The sequence below is a fragment of the Salvia hispanica genome, chromosome 4, assembly GCF_029641045.1.
Source record: "Salvia hispanica isolate PSC_SH4W2 chromosome 4, Shi_PSC_v1, whole genome shotgun sequence".
Classification (NCBI taxonomy): domain Eukaryota; kingdom Viridiplantae; phylum Streptophyta; class Magnoliopsida; order Lamiales; family Lamiaceae; genus Salvia; species Salvia hispanica.
The window spans coordinates 50,995,377-51,010,317 of NC_142695.1; the positions used below are offsets into that span (position 1 = coordinate 50,995,377).

The window sequence follows — 14,941 nt, forward strand, 5'->3', positions numbered from 1 at the left end:
TGCTGTCCGTAGGTGATAATATATCATTTACGGTGAAGCATTCAAACAAAAATTATCACTTAAAATAAAACGATAAGAGTATATTAGTAGGTGAATTAGTGAATACTTCATTCTATTAATTAATTTTACGCATTCCATTTTACAGTTAATATATAAAAGCAAGATGTATTAACTTTTACTTCTCTATGTTTCAAATTCTAGTTAACTCTAAGTGGAGTCAGTATTTTAAAAAAACATCTCAAATTTCGATTTTGATATGTTTATATTAGTACTACTATTTTCACTATATGTTCATTAGTATTATATATTCGCCTAAGTAATTTAAAGCATATTTTATTACTCTCTTCGTCCGGAGTCTCGGTTGAGTTCGGCACGAGTTTTAAGAAAGGTAAAGAAAAGTAAGTAAAAAAAGATAGAGTAATATGAGTCCTACTTTTTTTATATTAGTTTTATAATAAAACGTGAGTGAAAAAAGGTTAGTGGAATATGAGGCCTAATACCATTTATAGAATATTTCAATCGAAATTTTTAAAATGAGACACCCAGAAATGATAGAGCAGGATTCCTAAAATGGGACGGAAGGAGTATATAATTAATTTAGGACAAGTATATATATAGTTTTACCTTTGTTAAAATCTCTCCCGATGATTTAATAAAGGGTTATAGTATCAAATAGACTATACTGATAGCGGAAGATTTTTATTTTTGTTGCTATATTTAATTGTTTGATAATAATTTCCAATTTGAAAATCAAAAGTGCGTCCAAGTTCGCTTCATGTAACCCCCGCAGGCCCCACCTACGCCCTCAGATTTCCCCTCTCCTCCTCCTTTCTCTCTCTACACTTCTCTCCTCTCTCTCTCTCTCTCTTCATTTTTTTCACCTGCCATTTTTGCACTAGCAGCGGAACACCGCCGCTCCCGAATCTCTCTCTAAATTCTCTCTCACTCCGCGGACTCCTGTCTCAACACTCTCTCTCTCTCTCCACGAACCTTCTATTTTTATAATTTGCACGGATTGTGTTGGATTGGAGATGCAAAGAGATTGAAGAAGCCAGATTGAAGTTAACGGATCTCTGCCAGTCGCGATTAGATTATCTCCCGATGTTGCAGACGCGGGGAATGCATATTCACCAGCTCCGGAGGTACTACTGTTTGTAGTTGTGAAGATTTTGATGGACTCGCGCTTTTGAATCTCCGTGGTTGAGTTCCGTGAGGGGATTTCTCTGTTTGTATGGTTTACCGAAGACGTCGAGGTGTTTGGATTTGGAGGAGCGGTTTGGATTTTTGCATTGGTCGATAATATCAATGCAGTTTTAGATACGCAGATTGAGGAACCCAAATTTGCTGCATGAAACGGAGGGATAAGATCTGAAGGCTAGAGGTTCTGCATTTTATCAGGTATTCTCTTTTCCCGGCGGATTTCAAATTGTTTTCTAGGGTTTCCTGAAAACGTTTTGTTTTTTATTTTGTCGTGTTTTTTTGGGGTTGATCGGTTTTTCATTAGTTAATTGTGGCGGTTGGTTAATTTATGTATTCCTGAATAGTGTGAAAAATGAATTTATCCATGTGATTAGTTCTATTTTCGTGTATAGAGGAATGTATAGTTTGGCCTCTTTGTGAATTTTTGGCCGGTTGGTGGGTCAGATCCTTTTGGTTTTGAGAATATTGATTTAATTTAACAAGTACATCGTATGTTTGGAGATTGGAGATGGTGTTTGGGTGTTGTTGCATTTATTTTGATGAGACACATTTAATTTTATTGATATTTTGTTTTTTTTTTTCTGATTCCATTCATTTCTTTTTCTTCTTCTTAACATCGATTAATCAGAAAAAAGGAAGACCTGGTTGTACTGCGTGTTGTGGCATTGAATAAGATAAGCAGCCTAGCCGGAAGAAATGGTTTGAAGATTTGATTGATTGGATGTAATGTCGAAGGCATTAGCATCATTGCTGTTAATTCTATCATTGTTTCTTTCCATATCGGCTGCTGATAATCGCTGTAATTGTGATGATGAGGGATTTTGGAGCGTTGAAACTATCATGGAGTGCCAAAGAGTTAGTGATTTTTTGATTGCAGTGGCCTACTTCTCCATCCCTATTGAGCTGCTTTACTTTGTTAGCTGTTCCAATATACCATTTAAATGGGTTCTTTTTCAGTTCATTTCGTTCATTGTCCTCTGTGGAATGACTCATTTGCTAAATGGCTGGACCTACGGACCTCATACGTTTCAGCTGATGCTTGCTCTCACAATCTTCAAGTTCCTCACAGCATTAGTTTCTTTTGCCACTGCTATAACCCTTATTACGCTCATCCCTTTGCTGCTCAAAATCAAGGTGAGAGAGATTATGCTGAGGAAGAAGACTTGGGATCTTGATCGAGAGGTTGGAATTATAAAGAAGCAGGAAGAAGCTGGATGGCATGTTCGGATGCTGACACAAGAAATTCGTAAGTCACTGGATAGGCATACTATACTAGATACTACACTGGTTGAGCTATCAAAAGCATTAGAATTGCAGAACTGTGCTATTTGGATGCCAAATACGGGTAAAACGGAAATGAACTTGACTCATGAATTGAAAGGAAGGAATTTTGCCAATAATTTCACCTCATCCATCCCAACCAGTGACCCTGATGTAAGAGAGGTTAAGGGAAGTGACGGAGTTAAGATACTTGACCCCGAGTCAGCCCTTGCTATGGCAAGCAGTGGAGGATCTGGTGAGTCAGGAGCTGTGGCTGCAATCAGGATGCCAATGCTGAGAGTTTCCAATTTCAAAGGTGGTACACCCGAGATGGTTCCAGCTTGCTATGCTATCCTTGTTTTGGTACTCCCAGGTGGACCAGATAGATCTTGGAGCAATGAGGAACTTGAGATAGTGGAGGTGGTCGCTGACCAAGTTGCTGTGGCTCTTTCCCATGCTTCAGTGCTTGAAGAGTCTCAACTTATGAGAGAAAAGTTAGTGGAACAAAATCGAGCACTACAACAAGCAAGACAAGATGCACTTATGGCAAGTCAAGCTCGGAATGCATTTCAGATGGTCATGAGTAATGGGTTAAGAAGACCAATGCACTCAATTCTAGGCTTGCTATCTGTTTTACAGCATGATAAGTTAAATGATGAACAAAGGCTGCTTGTTGATACTATGGTTAAGACTAGTAATGTTCTTTCTACGTTAATAACAGATGTAATGGATACTTCATCTAAGGATGGCGGAAGGTTCCTTCTAGAGATGAAGCACTTTCAGTTGCATTCTTTGGTAAAGGAAGCTGCTTGCCTTTCCAAGTGTCTTTCTTCATATAAGGGCTATGATTTTGTGACTGAGGTTGAAAGGTCACTGCCAAATCATGTCATAGGTGATGAGCGAAGAGTTTTTCAGGTTATTCTGCATATGGTTAGCAGTTTGCTGAGTGGAAGCAAAGGAGGTGGGCGTTTGACTCTACAAGTATATTCAGCCAGTGGAAGTCAAGGATGGAATCAGCAAAAATGGGGCCAGTGGAGATCAAACTTGTCTGAAGGATATATTTTTACCAGGATTGATGTTGGGATCTGCCATAATCAATCAGATGATATAATACCATTTAATCCGTATGACGGGAATAAATACCATGTACCAGTTGGGGAAAGTTTGAGCTTTAGTGCATGCAAAAAAATAGTACAGGTATGTTCATGATCACTATTCTTTCATAATTGAAATCTTAAATATATATCTTCCTAATGTTGATGGTCTTATCCGTAGCTTATTTTCTGGTTGCAATTTTGATTTCTGTAATCGTGTATGTTATTGTCGATGGGCAGTTGATGCAAGGAGACATCTGGATGGTACCGAATCCCGAGGGTTTTGACCAAAGGATGGCTCTTATTTTGCGTTTTCAAGTCCGGTCATCCATCAGTGCAGGCATTTCAGAATATGGAGAAACTTCTGAACGTGTTCATTCGAATTCACTTTTCAGAGGTCTGAAAGTTATCTTAGCTGATGCAGATGACGTAAATAGAGCTGTAACTAGGAAGTTGCTTGAAAAGCTAGGGTGCATTGTGTCTGCTGTTTCATCTGGATTTGAATGCCTCAGTGCTATTGGTCCTGCTGCTTCTTCCTGTCAAATTGTGTTTCTGGATCTTCACTTGCCTGATTTGGATGGCTTTGAAGTCACCATGAAAATCCGGAAGTTTCGCAGCCACAGTTGGCCATTGATAATTGCCTTGACCTCAAACGACGATGGGGAAACAAGGGATAGATGTTTGCAGATTGGAATGAATGGTGTTATTCAAAAACCAGGCACATTTCAAGAGATCTCTGAGGAGCTTAAGCGGAGCCTGCTGCAGGCCAATAGGATCTTGCCTTGATGGCGGTAGCACTTCCTGTCGAGCAACATGCATATCTCTTATCAGGCAGCAATATGCTTATTTACTACTCATTATTATTAACAAAGAGAAATGTATGCTGTAAGTAGCTCCTGGGATGAGTTGTCCAACATAGAGATGTGACATACACAACATTGATAGTCAAAGTGGTATAGAAAATTTAGCTTCTTGCACCTTTGATATTCGTTTCGCTTTATATTATTCGATGAACTGTTGCATTGGTTTATTAATGTGGAGAGATTTTGTGTTTCGTGACAAGTAAGACAACAAAGTTCTTGTCTTGCCAAAGAAATAGGCAGAAGTAGAAATGCTTTACTAGATTTGTCTTTTCTAAACAGCTTGTTAAGATGGATGCAGAAGGTGTGTCCGGATGGCTTAGCTAGGAAGCCATCTCGCTTCATGGGTGTTAAAAGCTCGGTTGTCTGTATTTTCCAGGTATGAGATTCAGCTTCAAATATTTCTGAGGAATATTCTGCTTTTTAGATGTATTGTGCTTTGCTTTTTTGCTCTTGTTTTACTTGTGTTGTCTCATAACCTTTTTAGAGCTATAAAATCATGCATGAATTTGATGTACGTGTTTGGGTCACTGTTTCTTCTTTCATTTTCATTGCCTCTTGTGGCCCCAGTTGCAGTGAGGAGTCTCCCACATGTTTTTTCTTTGTGGTTTCCGTTACCGCACCCATCGTTCTCGTTTCTCATTTATTGGTCGTGCAATCGAGTCGAATATAGGAAACTTCTAGTCTATTATCGAGTCGAGTTCAAGCTTCACTTACCGAGCATTTGAAGGTCTCGAGCTTTTCGAGACATGTATTTTATTTTCTTGTTGATTAGATCCAGTTCATCTAATTAAATATAGACAATTACTCGTATAAGTTTGAATCAAGCAAACTCAATCACACTTCTTGATGATCATCCTTCAAATAAGACAAAGCACACACATCTTGTTATGATTAAAAGATTATTGTGATTGTCATGAAATAAATAGTGATTATGAAACTTAGTGATGGAAACAAGAAATTGACAAAAGGTTGTAAAATGACATGCCTCTGCCAATTAAATAATTGAATGAACAAACTTTTATTCCAAGGGATCTGTATGGAAATTAAATATACTAAAGATGACTATCTTTTCAAGGCATAATATTACTTTGAGTAGTTTATGGATTATTTTACTTCAAATAAAAGTGAGAGGTTCATCTATCTATTCTTTTTAACCTTTTCAATTCTTGCAAATGCATGGAGAAAAGGGATTATGTCTAGGAGCTCTGCATTTAACTTTTTAAATACTTTATTACAGAAATCTATAAAAAAAAAGGTGGATATGATAAGTGAAAATTGGAAAGTTTCATTTGCAAGTTGGCATTCAGAAAATAATACTAGTGCCACTACTACTAATAAATGAACTGACAAACAAAATTATTGAGCATATTCATTTGAAGATGAATTTCTATAATGGATTGTTGGTTAGGCAACTATAGTCCTACATGAGTTTAATACTATAATAAATTTTAATCTTATAAAATGCAGATACCACTTACTATAAATATCGTGTTCCATGCCCACTATTTTTCATAATTTTAATTAGTGAGGGCCACCTTTATTGGAGAAGGTTAATTATACTTGAAAGTGAATGCAAATGGAGTAGTTTTTTTATTGATTCATACTATTAGACACCTATTTCGCTTGCATCGTGATCAATACCCGAGACTTAGGTCAGAGAAATATTAAAATAAACCAAGAGGGAAATATATATTCTACAAATAATATGGTGATGGTTACAATGCCCTACAATTAAATATTGCTACTTGAAAATGAAATTAGGTACACGAACAAAAGCTACAAACTTGTAAAGTGAACTCCACCATTACTATTTTTTATAATTACTTTACTTAAATAAAATTTAATTGAGCCTAGATTCTACGAGGATTGAATAATTAACCCATTTTCAGAGTATCTTTTTCCAGTCAAAAAGTTGACTGAACTACGTCATTTTGGGGGCCTGCATAAATATGCCTCTCTTTTTTTTCTGCTTTATCATTCTATATTATTTTATCATGGAGTACTGCTAAAATAAGTACTACTACTAGTATATCGAAAAAAAAAACATAATTAGAACTTAGAAGAGTGAAAGATCGACATATATAAAAACCATTTTAATAGTTCGGAAAATAGAAACCCGTGATAAAAAAAAATTGATGGAACTGAAAATAAACAAGTAAATAGGACACTCTAATTTGGAATGGTATGATCGATCTATAAACCTAAAAAAGGTTTTTTAATGTTTCCTATATTTTCTTGAATTTTTGTGTAATTTTATATTACAATCAATTTTTACCACAAAATGTTAGTGTCCATACAGAAAAAGAGACAATGGTATGAATTTTATTGGGCCTGGAATATAATATAACCTCATTAGGTCCAATCTTCAATAATGGGCTATAATATTTGAAAATAAGAAAGTGTAATCCATATTCCAAAATAATGTACTACTCCTTAGTGAGCATGTAAAAATTGGGCTAATGAGTTTCTCTCAAACAGAAATTGGGTTCTGTAAATTTCACAATTTTCAAATTGTTGAGTCTATAATGTAATGAATCATGTTCGATAGTCTTATTTAAATCTAACACACTAGCAAAATGTTAGAATCACGTAAGTCTAATATGTCAAATTGGGGATACAAAAACTCTTTTAACCAGAGAGATGTAATGTGTTACTATAAATTATCACACCATTTCTTAGATATAATATTAGTATCTTTTATCCAAAAGAAAAATAGGCTGCCCGAAATTAATCATAACATGTCACAGTGCCATGGTATCATTTGTATTCGATATTTGAATAAAAAAAAAAAAAAACCGTTACCTAAATGATCTTCTATTTCATTGCTGAGCAGTTCAAAACAGAAACAACAATAGAAAAAAAAATAACGAAAGAAAGTATACTTACGTAAATAGATGTATATTTTTATTTATTAAACATAAAGCAAGAAGTAATTAGTTTTTATAACACTACAAAATCCAAATTATTTACTTGGGTTCAATTATACAGTAATTTCCAAGAAACGATTCTTGGCGCACTCACATTTACTAAATTATCCAAATTAGATTAGTTGTCAATTGTCATTATCTAATGAATAAGATGCCAAAAACAATAAAAGATGCAGCGGCCATTAGTCAAACAACATCGAAAATAAATTAGTGGTTAATTGTTTTATAATGACTACTATTACTAATCCCCAGCCACAAATTAGGATGTGACCCATTTTCCGTCCGCACCCTTTCTGTATAGCACAAAAAGGAATCCTATCTGATTTGATTTGAATCATACATATGTGTGTGAGTCAAGATTTGTTGAGCACACTCATATATTTGTCGCCTCTGCTAGATAAATTACTAATGTAAAAAATGAGTAATATTTAAGTGTACTAGAAACATACACATGAACATTCCTTGAACTGGTTATATTTCGAGAGCATAGTAGAGTCGGGGAATATTATGACACTCTATTGTTTTATAATATAGGGGATTAAACGATCTAATTCTAGATTATCTATTAGTATATTATAATAAGTCATAGCCAATTAAAATAATCTCACAATTTAAATCTTTATGAATTGTCATAGAATAATTAGTTATAGCAACTGAACAACACCTGAATCTTTGAATTCAATCTAGTGAGACACAGCATAAACTCACATGATTTAATGCATAAGAAATAATTTTACATTTCCTAAATAATATAGTATCACAAGAATTTAATGAACTTTTATAAATTATGAATATAAATAAACTTATAGTAGCAAATATGTAGCACCAGTGGTCTAGTGGTAGAATAGTACCCTGCCACGGTACAGACCCGGGTTCGATTCCCGGCTGGTGCATAAAGTTTTAATTTTGATCCTTAATATGCATTTATATTTCCTAATGTGAAAAGAAGACCACAAAATCTGGTTAAGCACTAGCAAAGAAGTTAGATTATCATCTATTTGCTTTCCAAGTTTTTCAGATAGATAGCTAAAGATTGTAGTCTCGAAGGGAGCATCCTCCGGATTGAAAAGGTAGTAGTATTAAATTTTGTTGTAATGTCTCTTATTAAATAAAAAAACAGATACAGTGAAAAATAAATATAGCTGATAGCATTATTTTGATTAATTTAAATAATTACCGGTCATACGATCAGACGAACTTTTTAGTTAGTAGCAGTCTGCTTAATTTTTAATTACCACTAGCACCGTAATCACCTCAATTAGTGGACTATTACAACGAAACTGATTAATTATTGCACAAAATTATTTATATAATCCTTTCTTTAAAACGAAACTAATGGTGTGAACATAGATTAATACATCTGAAGTTTCTTAAGTCTAGAAATTGACTTTTGAATTAAAACAGAGAGAGTTTTATTAGTCTAACAACCAGTCAAAAATTTAATCTTGAAAATGTAAAAACCCATATTTTAAATTCAACCAATTCTTTATATTAAGCGCGTTTACACCGTACTATCATCGATTAATTAATTAGTTAATCATTTATTTTATATTCATTACACAAACAATATATACCATACATATTGTAATCAAAATATGTAATTATGCTCAAAAGTTCCAGATAAAAAGTACTAGTAATTACACAAAATTAATTCATAGTCACAATTCTTATCATAATCGCTCCATTAACTAAATATTCACCTCAAGGGCTCAAACAACTATTTAATGAAACCCCAAAAGCATATTATGAAATATGAATTATTGATTCAGTCAAAATCATCGATTACAATATATGAAGAATATTATATGTACATATATATCACATTACATAATATTATATGTAACGTCAAATCAAATGTAAAGAAATTGTGATATGGGATGTAATAATAAAAAATTAGACACTATAAATTCAACGATCAGTACTGGATTGAAGCAAACAAAAGTGAATCATCGGTAGGTTTAGGGTTTATATTCATTTGATTACATAAAATGACATGTACTCAACGATAAAGACATTGTACCTTTCCCATCATCACTTATAATAGTATATTAATAAGGGTCGACCTAAAACAAATCCCAAAATTATATTTCTAGGGTTAATAATAAATAGTTGCAGAAACTAGTCCCCACAATTATATATAATTATAATATTTCACAAAACTAGCCCCCCAGATAAATTAAAGAATTGTATATATCTACTATACAAATAATTATTGTTACGGCGTTAATGGGTGGCCTATATTTCATTAAATTTTAAAATAAAAAAAGTGTAGTGCATCCTACTTTCAAAATGATGATGTTAGACTTCTTGGCTATTTAGTGTTTCAAAAGGTTGGAATTGCAAATTGTGACAATTGGAAAGCCAGATGTGTGCAAAAGTGAGAATCAAACTTTCTTTTTTATATGTGATTTGGTCCTATATTTTGATTAATTTAATCCGAAATTTGAGTAATTATTGACCCTAATTGGCCCATTTCACTGGACTTTAGTGAATCGGAGTATAGTGCCCAAGTTGCTAATTAATATTTTTTATTACACTTAATTAAGCACTAACACGTGAATTCATGTGAAGAGGGCCCTTCTCTGTCATCCTAGTCACCTCTCTTTTATTATATTTATCTTTTTGTTTATTTAAATAGTTGAACTAAGATAAAGTTTATTTTTTTAAAAAAAATTATCAGAAAAACATGAACTTTGTCAAATTTTAGTTTATCTTGCATCTTTAAAAATCATTTGGAAAAAGATGAAGTTTGAATTTATTCGCAATTATATATTCTACGACGAAATAATTTGATCGCATAGGTATATTGTTGATGTTTTTAACATAAAAATATTTTATTTATGCAATAGATAATATCGTATAACTCTTCTAGTAAGATTTCGGTGTCTGATCAATTAATAATACAGTGTTGCACAAAACTTGCAAACATATCTAAACTTCATAATTTTTGAATACCTATTCGATGGCTTGGAGACCTCCATCATTGAATACTTAAGTTAAACAAGAATGTGTCGTTAGAGATTGAGTCTAGTTGTGTCTTTGGGGAATGTCTAATTCGAGATGCTGAGGGAATTTGGAGGCGCGGGTCTATTGCCAATATTGGGGTATGTTCTATTTTGACTGTAGCGATTACTTTGGTGGTTTGTCTCTCGCCTACATTTGGTAAAGGCTTTAGATATCTGAAAGAAATAAGTGGAAAGTGATAGTTCTGTTGAAGTGTTTATGATTTGAGCGTATTGAGGTTTCTATTAATCGTCGATCCATATAGTAGAGCATGGTTTACTATGCGAATATGATTATGCTATGGTTGAGCATGTACACAAGGAAATTTTGCTATGCTAAGAAATTTTGAGAATATTACATGTAAAGAAATTTTGAGAATTTTAAAGGGGTGTATATGAGGAGACATGGAAGAAAATGTAGTATTAGAATATGAAATGGAACTGTTTTCTTTTTTAAGTTTTTCTCATAAAAAATGAAACGTTTCCTGAAATAGAAACAACATCATCTCTATTTTTTCATCTCTCTTATTTTATTCTCTTTTCATTAATTCACAAAACAAAACTACATAAAATCTCGTGCTGAAAAATAAATATTTCATTTCTAATGGGACGAAGGGTGTATTTGTGAAGAAATTTCAAATTTGAGGAGTGGCACTTGCCTTCCTAGTGATAAAGTGGCTCAACCATTGAGAGGCGCCTCAATTTATGTGCAATAATAGTTGGATTGTATCCGCATAGATTATGTGCTTTCTATATGCGTTAACGACTTACTTTGCCCGCTTTCTTTACCAACAAAATTGGTGCAAGTATTGAGTGAGATAATGAATTTCATGAATATAGTACTCTCTCCGTCCACCGTAATTTGTCTCATTTTTCCATTTCCGTCCGTCCCCCAAAATTTGTCTCATTTCATTTTTACCATTTTTGGTAGTAGACTCCATATTCCACTAACTCATTCCTACTCACATTTTATTATAAAACTAATATATAAAAGTAGGATCCACAATCCACTAACTTTTTCAACTCACTTTCCATTACATTTCTTAAAACTCGTGCTCGGTCAAACCGGGACGAATTTTCGTGGATGGAGGGAGTAACTAATAAAAATCGATTATTTTTTATAGACGAAACCAAACCAATCTAACATTTTTGTTTGATACGACCTAAGCTAATATTTCACACGTACACACACATGCGCATTATATTCGATGAGTTTAGAATACAGATATTGGATTTTAGAAATAGCCTTATATGGAAAACATTCGTTTTATAATATTGGATTAATCAGTGTTATTTCATGTATATAGCTGTATAGGGAGTAACAAAAAAGGATAGAAATCTTAACTAAGTCTATATGTTGGATTCAAGTGGCTTATATATTTGGCACTAATTGGATTAAAAAAATTAAATCACGATTTTGGATTATTTACTCATTGTTGAGAAAATGTATAAATGTGCATGCCCTAAAAATGAAAAGATGTATCGAGCCATACAATAACGCAATATACATATAAATATGAACAGATTAGTTTAACTTAATTTGTGATTAGTGATAGGGCTATGGCATAATTATCAGCTCTCATAACAATCTAAAAGTGTAAAGCAAAAGGCCTCCAAATTGTGAATATTATATACTCATATACACATCATATTAGTACTATTATGCGAGGCTTAGATATTTGAAGGCAAAGATTTTTATATGAATGATCTTTTTTATATACAAATATTGTTCATGATGAGTAATTAATTCCTCAATTGAGGAGCCAAAGTTTCATAGTATAATATTATAATTACAACAACTATATCACAACGAATCCAGACACACATCACGAAGCAATAATGCAATATATATTAGTAATGCTCAAGTGATTTCAAACCAAAAATTACTTGTTTAAGACATTCTCTTGTGTTTAGGGCAGCAAAAATTCAATTAAGGAAACATACAACAATCCAAGATCCATATGGTTTGTTAATAAATTAATCAGAAACAATATTTCTCAATGTTGCAAAGTAAATTTCTGCTAATGTTCATGCATAGATTTAATTAATGTTTTCACTTCTGCAGTCAGGCCACTTGGTAATCGTCTGTGAAATCTAGGTCAAAAAAGACAAAGCAAACAGGCAAAGAGCATTCAAGTTGCTCATCAATTCATTTAAAATAACTCATTGTATTATTAAAGAGTGTCTCAACTATATCTCCCCATTATTTTATAACTTCTTTAGATCTTGAAATATATCTATTATTATTATACCAGTTACAAACCACCAGAATCATATAATGGCAAATGCTTTCTTTTCAAAATCATCAAATGGATTGTCCCAAAAAACTAATCATCAAATGGATAAATTATAATAACAGATCAAAAGCAATAAAAAAATTAACAACATTTCTTCTATTGCAAACATGATTTTATTTATTATTCCAAACTGAAGTAGTCTAATATACAGAAATCAAAGGAAATATTTAACTACACAACCCTCTAATGCATACATATTTATATATAATAATAATCCTCTTCAAACATTCATTCTTCATCAAAGGAAATTGGTTTGTTTTTCTTGAGAAATTTTACCTCAATCTCTCAATATGAAGGTCTTGGATGAGCCCAATTTGCATATGCATCATGATTCAAATGCCCTCCATTTGCCAATAAATTTGGTGTCAAATTATAAATTGGCAAATTTGATGGATCAGCCATCCCATGATGGGGCTGCTGACCCATCCCCGGGGGCGAATCCCCGCCCCCGCCCGCCCCCTGGGCGGCCGACCCGCCCGCCTCCTCCTCCTCCTCGAGCGGCAGCCTCTCGTAGGTCGCGTTAGCGAACGTCGCCGCGACGACCATAACCGGCCCCGCGGCGACGAGGGGGCCCACCACGCTGCCCCCTACCACCTGCCCCTGGCCGCCCGCCAGGTAAACCGTTAAACCGGTCGCCCCGGGCGGGGCCGGTCCGGGCAGGAAGGCCCCGGTTAGAGACAAGATCTCGAACCGGCCCTGCAGGACCACAGCCGCGCTTGGGGCGGCCGGCTGGCGGATGGTGACGTTAGCCACCGATCCGCTGCCACTAAGCACGCAGACGCCGCGCTGGCGTCTGCGCGCAAAGTGGGCGATGCTCTCCGCCACGTCGGTGCCGCTGGCCACCTCCATGACGTGGCTGCGGAGGGCGTTAGGGCTGTCCCGGGTCACGAAGATCGGCGGTTTCGGCTTGTTTTTCGAACCGGCCGGTCTTCCTCTGGGCCGGCGCGTGCCCACCTCCACGGCGCCCTCTTTAGGCTCGTCGCCGCCGTCTTTTTCGTCGTCGTCCTCGCCGCGGCTGCTGCTCCCACCGCCTCCGTCTTTGCTCATCAACGATGCCGGTTCGGGCAAACCGGCCTGAACGCCGTCCCACCACCGGTTCGCCATGATTTCTGGTTTAGGTAACAAAAAAAAGGGAAGATCGGTATTTTTTTTTCCTCTAAAACAATAGATCGATAGATCTTAATTTGATAAAATCGGAATCAAATCAAGATTAAATGACTATGAAATAAGTCAAGAAAATTAGGTACAAGTTTGTGGAATCACGCAAAGATTAAAAATATATGAAATCCGAGGATTAAATTAAACATGAGAAAATTGAAAAGAAGGAGAAAAAGTTGCACAGAAGGAGAAGAAGTGAGAATAAAGAAGAGAGAGATTTGAGAAAACTAATGGTATAAAATAGTTATTTTTAAGAGATGAAATACAAAGAGGTGCAATTGCAAAACACTGAAAAATATAAAAACAAAGGGATGATGTCTTTTCCAATGTTTTGATATGTTGAGTTATTGTTTAGGTTTGTTCCATATTTTATAGAGCTGTTTGTGTTTGTATACTGCGTATGTATATGTGTATGTAATGGTGTTTGTGAGTGAGTGTGTATATAGAAATTAGGGTTTAGAATGGTGGGGTCACGTGCAAGTTGGCAGGTGGTAAGCACGTCGCTGTCTCATGTTCCAACATATTGGATGGAAGAAGGAACCTCAACATTTTGGTCGCATTTGGATTGATTCAATTATTTGAAAATGACTTTAATTAAATTTCCATAAAAATTAAAACTTAATTAATAGAAAGATGAGTTTGTTCTTATCAATTTATCACAGCCATATGGGTAATGCAACTTACACCTTATTGCAATAATAATGCAATTGTATGAAGTACTTTGTTACTTATAAATGCAAACTAGATATTCTTGACTTAGAGAACAATCATGATCAAATTTCTAGTACATGATACCTTTTGCTTATCAGAAGGTTTGATGTTTTGAGATTGGTTCGTGATTGCCTTGAAAAGCATGGTACTCATAATCAAATGAAAACCTAAAAAAGATGAACAAAGATAGTATTTGTTAGAATCTGTGATGGCTTTTATTAATTACAGTGTTTAGTTGCTCGAGATTAACTTGTTCTAAGACTTCATGAGATTAAATTGGTCTTAGGTTACTTGAGATTAATTTTTTCAAGAAGGAAATGTCAAAACGTATAAGTCAAGACTAATCCAACGTAACATTGTCCTCAGACTTGAGATGGTGGTGTTGGAGACTATCCATGGATCGATACCCAACGGTCTCACCCATTTTGA

The 14,941-nt window shown here is 34.7% G+C and overlaps 2 protein-coding genes and 1 non-coding gene across 3 annotated transcripts; 2 read left to right on the plus strand and 1 right to left on the minus strand.

The window, feature by feature from the left end:
- The first annotated feature begins 812 nt into the window (after positions 1-812).
- Positions 813-4,531, plus strand: LOC125195760 (protein EIN4-like). The gene is made up of 3 exons (XM_048093971.2): positions 813-1,398; positions 1,829-3,657; positions 3,795-4,531. Exons 2-3 carry the CDS (start codon positions 1,927-1,929, stop codon positions 4,338-4,340), a joined length of 2,277 nt encoding a protein of 758 aa, XP_047949928.1. The 5' UTR covers positions 813-1,398; positions 1,829-1,926; the 3' UTR covers positions 4,341-4,531.
- Positions 4,532-8,166: 3,635 nt separating this feature from the next.
- On the plus strand, positions 8,167-8,237 carry TRNAG-GCC (transfer RNA glycine (anticodon GCC)). Its single transcript has one exon. It is a non-coding gene; the product is annotated as a tRNA-Gly (tRNA).
- Positions 8,238-12,716: 4,479 nt separating this feature from the next.
- LOC125196063 (AT-hook motif nuclear-localized protein 20-like) lies at positions 12,717-14,900 on the minus strand. Its single transcript, XM_048094425.2, has one exon. The coding sequence runs from the start codon at positions 13,745-13,747 to the stop codon at positions 12,929-12,931; it is 819 nt and encodes a 272-aa protein (XP_047950382.1). The 5' UTR covers positions 13,748-14,900; the 3' UTR covers positions 12,717-12,928.
- Positions 14,901-14,941: the final 41 nt, after the last annotated feature.